This window comes from Cebidichthys violaceus, unplaced genomic scaffold (genome assembly GCF_023349555.1).
Source record: "Cebidichthys violaceus isolate CVI_PGR_0920_01 unplaced genomic scaffold, fCebVio1.0.p SCAF_20, whole genome shotgun sequence".
Taxonomy (NCBI): Eukaryota; Metazoa; Chordata; class Actinopteri; order Perciformes; family Stichaeidae; genus Cebidichthys; species Cebidichthys violaceus.
Genome location: NW_027176373.1, coordinates 3168581 through 3183042, shown reverse-complemented (window position 1 = coordinate 3183042; position 14462 = coordinate 3168581). Strand labels below are relative to the sequence as shown.

Sequence of the window (14462 nt, the reverse complement as noted above, 5' to 3'; positions counted from 1 at the left end):
AGCTGTGTCTTCAGACTGAGTTGATCCGATTAAACTTGACCCGCTCGAAACAGCTGGTTATCACCTGAAAGCATGCGTGGGTTGGTTAACTTTTATATACAAAAATCTCAACCAAAACTTTTATTCCATAATTATAATAACTTGATAATGCACCATTGGACTGCTTGTTTGGTTTCTACCTGTAGAAAAAAAAAAAAAAAAAACCTTTTAGAAAAGAGTTGTTACGTCCAGTGAATAGGTCTCAGTTGTGTAATATCTACCTAGCATGTTGAAAGTGTGACTTTGAATGGCATCAAGTGTCACAGTAGCCCTTGATCTTTGTAATCTGCAGGTGGTATGGTGAAATGGCGATCTAGCGGCTCGACTGCCGTGTTATCATCCTGTGTCATGGAATAAATCATCACTTCAGTGACCAAAAGAGGGGCTTTTGGCAGAGGCCCTCAGAATAATCTTCCTATCTCTCGCTGCTTCTGCCACTCCCTCCATCTTTCCACCCGTTCCAACTGTGGCTAAAGCTGACACTCACCCTGGACTCCTGTCAGCAGTTCTGGCAGTAATAGCCAACGTCTGTTAGTGGCAGAGTGAAAGACAGAGAGAGAGAGAGAGAGAGATGAAGAGAGAGAGAGATGAAGAGAGAGAGTGTGTGAAGGTAGGCAAGGAATCAGCCAACTGTTTTGGTGGTAACTAGGGAAGGACACTGTAACCTTGAGGAGGTAGCAGGTGGCGCCTCTTCTGGTGGAGGGAGTGTAATGAGGCATAAAGTTTGGCGGATGGACTTCGTTTTTCCTGCTTCTCTACACTTTAGAGGTTAAATCCACCATCATGTCATTTTTCCAGGGACAGGTGGAGATCCTGGCCAACAGCAGCTCTCTGCAGTCCAGGATACATCCAGGGCCATTTTGAGGCTATGTTGAAAGGCTATTTTGCCTCCAGTTGAGGTGAATAGAGATGGATGGAGTGCAACTATGGGCCTATGAGGTATGGTTACAAAGTCATGAACATAATTGCCGGTGAAAGTGTCAGATCCTCACAGCCTGGATGCAAGGGGAAAGCCCTTGTTTTGGTATCTGATTATTCAGTGGGTGATTTATGATGAGCTAGAAAAACATGAATATAACTATCTCTCAAAAGGGATCAAATTACACCCACATCGTCCTGAGGAAGCACATTATTTGCTTACTGTTAAATTAGCAAGAACTCAAAAATATATATATTTTGCAGAAATTTGTGAAGTTCGAAAGCAAGTTTTCAGGGGCTTTTCTTGTGTTGGATATTATTTTTCATGCTTTACCCGGTTCTCTAGTTATTATAACAACTGTTCAAAGTAATTGGTCAGATCTCAGAACGCAACAACACAAACATAGTTAAAACGGGATAACAATCAGTCAGGTTGTAAACTACCTGACAGGATTAAACTGAATTGGAAAAAAAAATCAGTTTTCACTGTTTTCCTGTTCCATGAGAACACATTCACTGTACATCATTGTTGTCTTACTTCCAAATAAAGTGGTTTCGATGTTTGTTTTCAACCTTTCTGATTGTCTGACCAACCGTGTTTTGTTGCCCCATTAAAACACATGTTTTACCTCACAGTCATCTCCTTCTCCCCTCCCCTTACTCCAGTGAATGACATTTCACCTTCTCATCCTTACCTAACTGGAATTAATTAACTGCAATTTAGCAGAATAATACAAGATCTCTAAATTACTGCTTGCATCTCAATCTACCTATGGGCACCCACTCCTACCAATGAGCACGCCAAATATTATTGAATGTAATTTACTGCAGGTCTTTCTTACCTACTACAGGTAACAGTGCCCAGCCCCTCGCCGGAGGACATCATTAGGCAGCCCAACATCTCATGCAGAACAACAAAGGGCAACCCTTTTACATTGTACTCACTTAAGTATGTGATATTCTGAGGTCTCAAAATGTGCTGTTTCCTTAAGTTTTATTACGTTTTACTGACATTCTCATATTTCATTTTTGTCCTTTCTTTCAGTGTATTTTTTGTTAATAAATGCCACTCTTTTTGCACTACTCTGGCTTAGTGACCTGGTTCTTCAACATACCTTTTGTTTCCCAGTGCCAAACCACCTCATCTGCTCTTTATATGTGGTGGTGACACTACAGCTGATATAAACAATGGATATTATCAAACCAAACCTGTATTAAACTAGCTGTCCTGTACACTTTTGAGGTATTGAAGTTGAGCAGCTGTGGTCTATTTAATAATGATGTTCAAGTTCACAGGCAAACATACTACTTTGTAGTCCATAACTATTATTTGAAAATTGTAATCACAAGTTAATTTAGGATTTCTCATCTGAGTTTATCAAATACAACACTTTGCTATTCTGTAGATTAAAGCACCCAAAACAATTGTGCTGCTTACACTGTTTTGCATCAATAATCCAATAATGTTTGATATATGAATTTAAGACTGACACAGGGCACGGTGCAAAATGCATTTTCTTTTTTACTTTGGATGCACTACTGCCGGAAATACTTCCTTACTTTTAGTTGAGTGAGTTTTTTTTAATACAAGGCTTCATTTGTAATGAGTATAGCGAATATTTGTAAATCGTAGAATAGCAGCTGTTACTGAGACAAAGGATCTGTATCTTTCCTCTAAATACACCTATGTTGATAGGTGCATTTCCTGTCCAGGAAAAAGGGCCTTGAGAAAAAAGTAAATTAATAAATATAATCAATCATTTCCCAGACAGCTATACTTTGGCGGTTGTCTTTTTTGCTTTCTGAATTTCTTTTGTGTATCATAGATCTAAATACTCACCCTGTCAATAATTAGAAGGCCATCATTTAAATGTGCCTTCCACTGGCCTCTAATAGAGCTTTCCTGCTGAGTTAATCAGCAATGTCAATGCTGTAATTGTGGTACCTAAAACAGAAATCCTGAACGATGTTTTAAGTACGGAGAACAGTGTTCAACTCTGATAGGCACATTGTGTATAGTTAAACTATAAATGTGAATTAAGTCACTGTTGAAGTTTATGCTGTTTGGTCATTTTTTTTATCTGACATCCAAACTGAAATGCAGCTTTATGAGTTATTTTAAGCCAAACACACACACACACACACACACGCCTGTACACACAGTTTATGTATTCATATAGTAATCGTATCTCCACACTGTTGATGGCCATCTCATAGACACAGCCATGATAGTAAGTGGGTGAAATGATGCTTCTATATTTTGGCCATGTGCTTTGGCATACTGCCGCTCCATCTCTGTGGGGCTGGAATGAAATCAGACAGTCGTTCCAAAGGAGGTGTTACCTGCTGAGAACAGACCAGGTGCAAACTCCACAGTAAGACCCCAAGCTGTAGAGGTTTAATAAGCGCTGCATAGTAATCCACCCTCCTCCCTTACCACCTTCCCTCTGGATATGGCTGAAATGTGTAAATAAATAAGAGCTGATTGCATTGGCTTTATTAGTTTGCCAATATTTAGCGAGGTTTTACAAAAGCTTTAGCAAGATTTAATTGAGGAAAAATTCATAAATGAGACATGTGGTGGGCAGAGATAGAATTACAGCCACATGGTTTAACATCGTAATAAATATAAACCAGCTCTTTTTTTAGAAATACAATAGATGAATATTATCTCAACCCCCCCCCCAAAAAAAATCTTTGACGAATTTATTTTTATTTGACTTTGAAGGTTATTAGAATGATGTAGTACGTGTGTCTGTTTATCTATATTACTCACAATGTAGAGACAAAAGTCTTTCCAGAGTCACAATGTGGCGACACTTGAAAGAAAAAGGTAAACCATGGAAATGTCTATATGTGTGTGAAGAACTAAAGCTTTAGACATCCAATGCAGTGCCCAGCTAAACACTGAGTGTGTGACATTGTGTGCCAATATTTGTTTTTGTTTTTTCATCACGTTGGTTATTTATTGCAAAAACAAAAAGTCAATGTCATGGCAGACAATGGACTGAGATGTGTTATCTATGTACTCAGGCACAGAGTCCTCACACTCACTCACACACACACACACACACACACACACACACACACACACATAGAGCCAGAGAGAGAGATCGCAAGCTTCCTCCATACTTATGGATATTTTCCATCATCTTGCCAAGATTCCAGCAAACAAACCTTTTTACTCACATGAAACAACACAAATGCCTTTTTTCAGACATTGTGGACATCCTTTTTTATTCATCAGCACAACAAAAACCTGAATATTGCACTAGCGGAAATGCATGGTGTTTTAACCGAGGGGCTCAGAAAAGCAGTCATTATATTCCCTCTTAGTGCAAAGATGCAGAACGACATAGATAGAGAGAGAAAAGATGAGAGCTAGAGCCCTTTTGGGAAACAATACAGTAAATCAGGCATTAAGAACAGCATAGCAGGTCAACATATTTCTTTGCTCGCCTCAGTGCCAGTTTCAAAGAGATGTGAAGATCCACCCACTGACATTGCAGGGTTGCAATACAACTTTTTCCTCTACTCTCAATATTGTGATTGACAAAGTGCTCTACGGTTCCACCATCTGTTCGCCCTCTGACTAATATAAGTGAGCTATGAAACACATGCTAAAAGAGGTCATGCTATGAAAAGCCTTGATGGATAGTGATCACGCCGCACAACCAAACTTGTACATTACTTTGATTGACTTGTTTTCATGACCTATCACTAAAATCTGTGCATGAACAAAAAGCAAACACTGGGAGTTTGATTCTGACAGCAGACAATTTTTAGTTGTTGACACAGTTGATATTTAAACATATTGATAGGCCCATGAGGAAAATTTGCAACAGCCATACTAAATGTCATGAGGCCTATCCATGGTGCAGATGTTACTTGGATTCACCCTGAGCAGACAGAGGCACATCCTCAGGATCACACCAGAGTTCTAACTGTTACCGCCAGCAGGTAACCATGTGGCACCACAGACAGTCACCAGACGAACATTGATCCTGAATGCAAACTATTTGATGTTGTTTGGTCTTGAAAAGCCCTGCTTGTAAAACCAAATAATCTGTGAAGGAGCATCTTGAAAGTACAAAACGACTCAATATCAAAGAAAGCTGCCTGGAAAACCACAACAACGTACCGGAGACCAACTGCGTAACCAAGAGAGTTACCACTTGTCTGTGTATCCTTAGTTTAAATCAGTGCATAGCTATGCAATAAGGTATTAGAAGAAAATTATTATGAATAATGTCTAATCCCTAACAATGCACTGTTGCCGATTTTGTTGATATCTCTCTTTCAAAGCAACACAAATCCAAGCTAATAAGGTGCAAGATACTGTAAATATGTTGTCATTGATTTTAATTGGATTTTTTTTATATGTGTGGAGGCTTATAAGGTGAATTAAAAGCCAGGAATGCAGCAGCCAACGTAATCTTTGTCTCTCAACAATTTCATATCAACCCTCTGTAGATATGTGTGCAATGGGGCTCCAAATAAAATATTGATAACCCAATCAAACTGCGTTTTATTTGGCACTGAAATTCTTCACATTTTACAGCGCCCCCACCAGGTCAAATGGGATGCATGTGAACAAATCAATATAATACCAACAACGAGCAGAATCATATAATGGACATCGATTTTCTACTTGATACTTTAGCGTCTTCCTGGGAAGAGCACTTCCGCTCCCCCTCCTAACTCGCGCAGTAGAGCCGCTGTAGGACTTCTACTCTACGCTCACTGCTCTAGCATCCGCCTCTGATTCCACCATATCCATGACGATTCGTGTCCGAGTTTACACAGTGGCGCACATCCTGCTTACCAGTGCTTGGAGCCACAAGCGGTGCATGGCTGCGAGAGATGTGCCGAGTGTAGGCTTCAGTGCATACTGCTCTGCTCTGCTCCGTGCATCCCGCTCCCAACCCCGAGGCACTGCATTGGCACCGCGCCTCTCAGAGTATTAAGCCACGCTCTTCGTTTTCTCGTCAGAGGCCTGAATGCTTGGAGATCGATGCGTGAGCAACTGTTGGTGCAGGGATGCATTAATAGCACGGAACCCCTCGTTTGTGTGGCGGGGAAGCGGTAGTGAGAGAGGAGAGTACATTCAGCACAATGGACAGAGTCAGAGAGAGGGTGGTGACTGAATTCACACATTTCAGCACCATGGACAGAGTCACCAACAGATAGTGAGGTTTTTTTCTTTTCTTCTTTCTTTTTTTCTTTTGGAAGAAGTGAACAAACGATGAATCTGTTCTGTTCCCTCAGCTCTCCCGTGGGACCCGCCTGACAGTGCTCATAAAAACTGCAAGATACAAGAACAGTTTTATCTTACTTGTATCTGCCTCACGTACAAGTTCACACCCACGCACGGATGGTAATGCCACTATATCAGTGAGCAATATCAGTATTCTGCAATAAATGCAAATTAAATGCAGATATAATACGACGTGTAGCCTAATAAGACAACACGACCTGTATCGGTCTCATTACTGTCTCACACATGCATTCCACTTGATTCAGTTGAATGCTCTAGTGTCGTTCTGCTTCACGCTCAGGAAGTTACATACATTTACACTAAAAGCTGTCCAGTCCAGACGTCAGCTGGGGGACCCCGAGCAGCTCTGGTGGAGCAGCGGGGTTAAGTGCCTTGCTCAGGGACAGCTGAACGAGTTGGCTGACGGGTGTCTAAAGAGCGAACGGAGAAAGACAACTCCACCCACAATTTCCACCTCGCCCCCACTGGATTTGAACCGACAACTCACGGTCACCGTTTCAAAAAACAGTCACACAGGGGTGCATAGAAACCAGGGAGACCCCCGTGTACCACTGAATAACTTGTTGTCATGGTTCTCCTTTAAATTTCCTTCCGTGCCCGGGTACTACATCTGCCACTACCATCACCAGCAGCAGCGCTGCTTCTTGATGTTGTGGTCGGGAATACGCATGCGCCCGGCATTGGAATTACTGCACTGGGAAGAATAAGTTGGACCTCGTCTGTCTTCACTAAAAGAAAAAATACATATAACATAAAGCATGGCAGTGTTCAGAATAAGAAGAATGGGGTGTTTTTGCGTCTGGTTCTTCCCTCTCGTAGTGACCGTGATGTGCGCTCAAAGGTAAGTGAGAGGTTCGGAGAACGCTCCACTCATTTTTTTTTTTTTTAAGTGTGACTGTGTTACAGACGGCATGGAAAATACTTGGACACTTTATGATCCAAGAATGTCTCGTATTTAAATTTCCTGTGCACCTTTTTCTCTCTTTTCTCTTCCATAGTGCCGGTGTCAATGACCCTAGCAATATGTCTTTGGTTAAAGAAACGGTGGATAGACTGTTGAAAGGTTATGATATACGATTGAGGCCAGATTTCGGAGGTAAATGAAATCGTATTATTATCAACTCTGATCGAGTTTTCGCCTTGTCAGCCCGTATAATAGTACAGTGTTTAATCCCCGATAACTCAAATCATAATTGCAAATTCGGAAAGTAAACGAGACATGTCTTATCAGATGCTGCCACAGTCTATGACATTTTCTTACGATACAGTCGGCAAAATGTGCCAAAACAAACCAGAGTAGCGACATGATGAGAGCACACACGAGTGATGTGGCTGAGGGTTGAGTGTGGACGATAACATACACCATCGTATTTATTTCAATGAAAAATCACTACAGGGGAAAAAAAAAAAAAAGAGGTGGCTGTCAACTCCCAGTGCTCGCCTATTGGAATTTAACACAAAACGATGCCCACTCCTGTTTATGTTCATGTTCCAACTCAGGTGTTCACTGCGATGGAAACATGTTTAGGGCGAGACGATCTCATGTCAACAACTTTTAGGGGAATTACCAGCACTTTCACCGCAGCTCACCGCTTCAAATCCCACCCGAAATGAACACTGTAAACTATTATCCGGCTGACAACAGCTACATTCACAAGTGTCATTGTGTGTTTTCATCGCACATTATCAACCGCCTATCGTAAGATGTGTAAGTCAATCATACAGGCTGCAGCTGATGTACAGTATCTCTATTGCTTACTGTTGTTTTGACCTGTTCCAGGTCCTCCGGTGGGAGTGGGAATGAACATAGACATAGCCAGCATAGACATGGTGTCAGAAGTCAATATGGTAAGTAGGCCATCATCACCTCTACTCTGACAATGGGAGACCATTCTGGACTAATGATCCCTGCTAAGCATAAACCTCCCTGGGGAATTCCCTCCCAAACCACCGGGGAAACCCCCTCTAAATGCAGGCCTGTGCAAATGTGTCTTTCCTCCCCCAACACTCTCATAAACTTGTGGGTATGATAACTCAACGGCAATGGTCTTTTTGTTTGAGGTTTGAAGACATGAATTAAACCTGTTTAGGGTATTGAAATTGATTGATATAGATGATCTCTTTGTTTTTGGTAATTTACTGAGCAGGCAAAAAGCCAAGAATCACTAACTTCACAAAACAAATGATATTGGGAAATAAAAGTTCAATCCAATTACCACCTTTTTTTGGGAACATTAAAGTATTAGCCCAAGTCTTAACTCTGTTGATTTTTCACACACATGACATATATGTTGCTCCATGAGAAATGTTTTGTCTGTTACGGCTGGTTTAAAATGCTGAACTAGAAGTAGTGACAGTGGAAGAACTTGAGAGCTGTGGATATGACAAGTGGAGATTAAGTTTTGCTTCATACAAGTGCACCTCCTAGTGATGAGATGTTGGAACTGCACGTCAGTTTACAGAGAAACTCAAGGCTGTCTTTTTTTTTTTTGTTATGGAAGGTCAATCTTGACACATATGATATAGTTGACATAGTGAGAAAAAAATGGATATATATGAAAATATGCATCACATTTTCATATGTTCACTGTCATCTTCTTTTATTATCATCTTTTGTAAAATTGTCTCTTTCTGTGGTTGACCTCTGCTGTTTTAATTTACAACTTCTTTACATCTCGCACAGATGCCTCCTGCTGTTGGAGTTATTTATGTGTTACTAGCTGTTGTGAGTCATGTTGTAATCTCAGGGAATGGTTACGCGCTGGAATATTTTTGGCAGCAGCAGCAGCACCCAAAGGCTGTTGCTCATGTTATCTCTGTGCTCCTGTGGACTATGATGTGTAGAGATGAGATGAGAGAACAGATGATGCCATGTCTATTTGCATGTATTTACCCAGAAGACCTGCACAACCATAGGCACATGCACATGCATACACAATGCAGGTCTACAGAGCCCTCCAGAGTGGCCTTGAATCCTTAATTAAAGGCATGTTTTCCGTGTGTAACCGATGCAAGAGCTGGAGAGATGTTGTGTTTGTGTGTGTGTGTGTGTGTGTGTGTGTGTGTGTGTGTGTGTGTGTGTGTGTGTGAATGAGTGCCTGCAAGTACAGTATGCATGTCGTAAGTGTGCATATGGGATGCACTTCCAGGAATGAAATACTTAAGTATTATGTAAGATGTTATTTGTATCTACATCCCAATCACCTAATGCATAAGAGACATTTCATTCAATTTATATTTAGCTTTTCTCAGCAGAAATTAAGGTAGTGATTTAGTTACGTCAAATGTGTAGGCAACAAGCAACTGTATATATTTGGGGTATTTGTTGTGGTTGTAAAATAGCATAAAATAGCATCTAAAATAGCATAAAGCAGATAGAAATCCAAGCAGAGTGAGGAAAGGGGGCACAAGCAAGATGTGTAGCCATGGTGTTGCATGATATACAGTAGTACATGTCAACCACAACAGGACACTCCAACTTGTGTTGTGTTGTGTTTACTATTTCCTCTACTGCTATCATCTCCTCTGGGCTACAACTTTCCAAAAAAAAAAGTTGAGTATATCCCAGGTTCATTACTCCTACCCAGAAGTGCGTCATGGCCGGAGCTTATATCCACACACACACACACACACCCACACACATGGTCAAACAAAAATAAATCCCACTCACCATCCAAGCACACAGAGCCAATGCCGCCCAGCTTCTTTGATCATCCCATTCCTTTGTCAGCTTTGGCCCACTAAACACCCTCTAATGTGAAAGGGGAGTCATTACCACCTGACCCATTGGAGTCTCATGAAAAGAAGAGGCCACATGTGTGTGTAATGGTTTCGGCATCTTTGATCTGCTCCCCTTCCTATAAATGTAACCACTTTTCAGGATTGCAGCTGGTGTAGAAGCACTTTCCTTTCTTCCATTTCCTCTCCCCCATCTGGCTCTTTGTCTGCCACTTATTTTGGTGTGGGGATGGAACCATCCTGTGTTCTTTCTTCAGAGAGCAGATGAGAAACAGGGTAGAGGATAATGGAGAGATGTTACCGATGGGTATATCCAGCAGTGTCCTATTAGCCATTATGGCAGAGCAGGGCACCCATGCTTTGGTGTGTATTAACAATCTATTCTTCTATCACCCACCACTGCTTTCTGTTGAAGGCCTCACATTGAAAGCAGAGAAATGTGACTTGTGAGAAGATAGTGAATATATTTGATTTTTCCAGGAAGGCTATTAAAATAAGGAACTGCAAAGAGATTTGTCTTCAACCATCTGTTTTAAGACGAAGCACGTTGTTACCTATGTCACAGAGCATGAGCCCATTTAGGAGCAACACAGGCCTCTAGCTCACTTTAGATGAGTCACCAAACTAAGCATGCAAGCCTTCAAGCGTGAGTCCCCCAGAGGACATGAAGTCCCCCCCTTACACTATTTGTCACGTAAGCAGTTCTTAGGGCCAAATGCACAACCTGGACTCAAGCAAGTTAAAGAACCTTATCCCAAAACCCCATTCTATTTTTTCTTTTTTAAAAGACAAACCTCTAGAATAAGGTAGCGGCTGGTGACTGTTTATATATGCTAAGGTTAAGACTGTGCACCAATAGCTGGTTTAACTGAGTCATATACTATGTAAAAAAAACTACATCACATGTCACTTGGGCCTGGAGCCAGACATGGAATATAGGCTGTGGCTGGTGTTCATTAGATACCCATAAAAGGTCACTTGTTCCTGGGTGTCAGGGCCAAAGTCCCAAGCCTTCGAGGGAGAAAAGCAATACGATGTGATTGTTTAAGACCTAGGAGTCAAATTTTTCACCTCTGTATTCACGTGACAGAGAGACAGACAGAGATATATCGGAGAGATAGTGCTCTGACATTACTAAGTTACCATGTGGAGAGCCAGAAGCGGTGCTGGTGTTGGAGAGAAGGTCATGTACCGAGTGCTGCTGAGGGTTCATTCTGCATGACTCAGAGGTGGACATACAGATAGGGACACACACACTGAATACCAATGTCATGTTAGACATTCAACCCAAGGCAAGTGGCTTGGCAAGCCTTAATTCATGCATTGGTCAAAGGGAGAAGGGAGAATAGTGGGCATATAGAGGAATTGGTTGATTTCGTTCTTTGTCGTTCTTCCCAGCAATTCATTTTTTTTGCACTTTTTTTCTACTACTGCCATTTAAGTCTCAATATTTGCTTTTGGTTGAGCTACTGAGCACTTGAATCCTAAGCCAACAGTTTTCACAGGGGAAGAAATACTCCTGTCTGAGGATGAACTAAAGTTCTTATCCTCCTCCAACAGACAGAAATACCATTATTGATGCACACAAAGGTCAAAAGGAGCTTATTGATTGTTGGAGAAGGACTGTGAATTTCAGAGCTCCCCCATTTTTGTGCCCAGATATTTCCACCTCTCAGCAGATGTCTCCGATAGGATGTATGCTATAAATTCGCAAGGATCGCATTGAAAACTAGATCTATACTTCATATTATACATATGGTTACATTGTAATTGATGTAGGCTGAAAGGCAAGAGCTCATTGCTAGGCTCTTTGATAATAAAAGGCAAGGGAGATTGGGAAGTACTTATAAGGTATTGCATAATATCTCATCTGCATATCTGAAAGCTTCAAAATGATATGAAGTTTCCATCTTGTGTCTAGATCTATTTTAAAGCGGCCTTCAATTGTCTATTGCTGACGTGGGCAGACTGGTAAAAAGTCTTCAGCCAAAATAGTAAGTCAACATGATTTACATTTTATCATGGCACATATTTAAACATTTAATGACCAGTTTATAATGGCAACGGTGAGGGAAAACTCACTCTAATCAGCTCATTGTAATGCTAATGATACAAATTAAGAGATGGATGATATAATTAATCTTTGAAGATAACAAATGTAATGTAATTCAACTTTTTTGAAAGGATACAGAGACACTTTTGTCTCTTTTGTCACTGCACACACTTTTCTTTGGCCGGGTTTCACCAAAATTATGCACAAGGGGTTGATCGCTGCAGTCTTTGTCAGAACTCAAATTATCTCCAAACCCCAGCTCCATGATGGTTGCATAGTAACTAATAAGAGTGTCGAGGCAATGTGCAAAGATTCACAGACTGAAACGCATTCCAATTGTGGGGACAAATGAATACACAAACTTTTTGTTCTGTTGTAAAATGAACTGTCAAACTATTCAAACTATCTCCACATTATATTGAAAAGGTAACAAGTTAATGAGCAACTAGGGATTGGTCTTAGTCCCCAGATGTAATTCTAGGTGATAAAGCATATATTTGATAAGTACAGTTTAAGATATTATTGTAGATGGTTGGTTCGGTATAGTGAACCCAAACTAACCAATGGTTTACTTTGTAAATGTGCAAGGGTTAATCACACCAATCAAATTCTTGAGTTGGCTGTAAAGGGTAATTATAGTACTCAAAACTGCCACGTTCAAATGTTTAGTGACTGAAGTCCTTTGGAGCATTGCTTTGAGTGTCTCCTTTCTTATTCACAGTCTATATTATGTCTGCTACCATATAGGGCAGACATGGGCATACTTGTATACTTTCGATGTCTCTAGTGAGAGTGTATACTCACTTTTTCTGTCTCTCATACACACATTCTCAAATTCTAATCCCTCGCCGTTCTCCAGTTATGCTTCCTCATAAACTGGTATGTTAACGTAGCCTCCAGGAAAGTAGCTGTTCGAATTACGTAACAGACCGAGCGGAAACAAACTCAACCAGGGTTCAGCAAGGATTTGATTTGGCGCTGCAATGGAGGAGGAGAGAACATAATGTATGAAGAAAGCCGGGCTCTAATGATAACAGTATTGATTTATTTTCATTGCTTAGGATAGATGATACATCGGTCTGACTCATTTCCTAGCTCCTGTTCCAAGACAATTTCATTAAAAAACAGCTTGAGTAGGATTAAAAATATATACCGGTTGACTTATGGTGCAGTGCACTAAAGGAGGGACCTCATGCATATGTAGTAACTGCATGTTAAGAGGGAAGAAAACAATAGACAATAACGATTACATTTTTTTTAAGATTAGATATCATGTTAACCATATTCTTCAGTGTCAATCTTAATATTATCACTGTACTGACTCTTCTGCCACCAGGATGTACAACAGCAGGACAATTAATTAAGAGTTACACAATTGGGCCACATTCACGGAGCATTCCTGAGAAAAAAAAAGAAAAAAAAGTTTAAACCCACTGACATTCTGACATTCAACAATGTTTTCTTATTTGGAATTTCTTCTAGATAAGAACATATTCTACCCACACTCAAAAGTATACTTCCACACATTTCACTGTTTGTGCAAAAATAATATATATTTTTCGTTTTTCTTCAATTCTACAGTTGTATAATATAGGATTTAAAAAAACAAACATGTAGAACATTTTTATAATTATTGTCATTACATACATTTTAAAAAGCATTATGGTCTTTTAAAATAGAAAAAACACTACACTAACACTATCACACATCAGACTGTTCTTAGAACTTTCCTCAAGACCAAATTCAATTTTAAATCTTGGTGAATGCTGCCCAATCTAACTGGATGAATGAATACTGACAACTTTCAGCATATGCTGAATTTAAATACATATGATTTTTTCCTCTTTTTCCATCAGCTTGTTGGTAGCAAAACAACCTAATAACACAATTTATTATCACCTGCCAAAGTTGATTTGGCAAATGTGTCGTCAAACAGTTAACTGATAAACATTCAAGAGACAAAAGCATCATTAGAATTCAGTAGGAGTCTTTTTCTGGCCACCCAATTAATGTAAATCCATAATGCTGATGCTAAAATTCTCTGTTTAGCTGAGAGACGGTGCAGTGTTGAATGACAATTTGACTCTGGGTATATAATTACTAAAGACAACTTTCACATAACCTGTAGTTATTTGACCTATGCTAAGATAGAAATGTTGATAGCTTTAAGCAGACTAATTAAAGACACAATATATATAATTAACCTACATTTACATAGATCTATAATTAGTCCATACTTAACACATCAGAAATATTGAAGTTAGCTTTGTGAACAAGGTAGTGATTTACCTGTCTCAATTTTACCTGAGTCCACCTTGAATGTCATACATTAGAATTTGGGTAAATTAATGAAGTAACCCAACTTTATTTCTGTTATTGTAAATCATAAGACCGAATATCTTGATTGCCCCCTGGTGGCTGGCTGCTGTATAGGTC

At 40.1% G+C, this 14462-nt stretch overlaps 1 protein-coding gene across 1 annotated transcript in view; it reads left to right on the top strand.

Moving 5' to 3' along the window:
- The first annotated feature begins 6742 nt into the window (after positions 1-6742).
- LOC137876265 (gamma-aminobutyric acid receptor subunit beta-2) overlaps positions 6743-14462 on the top strand; it is a 60137-nt gene continuing 52417 nt past the window's right edge. The window contains exons 1-3 of the mRNA XM_068715686.1: positions 6743-7076; positions 7234-7331; positions 8016-8083. Coding sequence (XP_068571787.1) covers positions 6994-7076; positions 7234-7331; positions 8016-8083 — 249 coding nt within the window. The 5' untranslated portion in view covers positions 6743-6993. The remainder of the gene's footprint in view (positions 7077-7233; positions 7332-8015; positions 8084-14462) is intronic.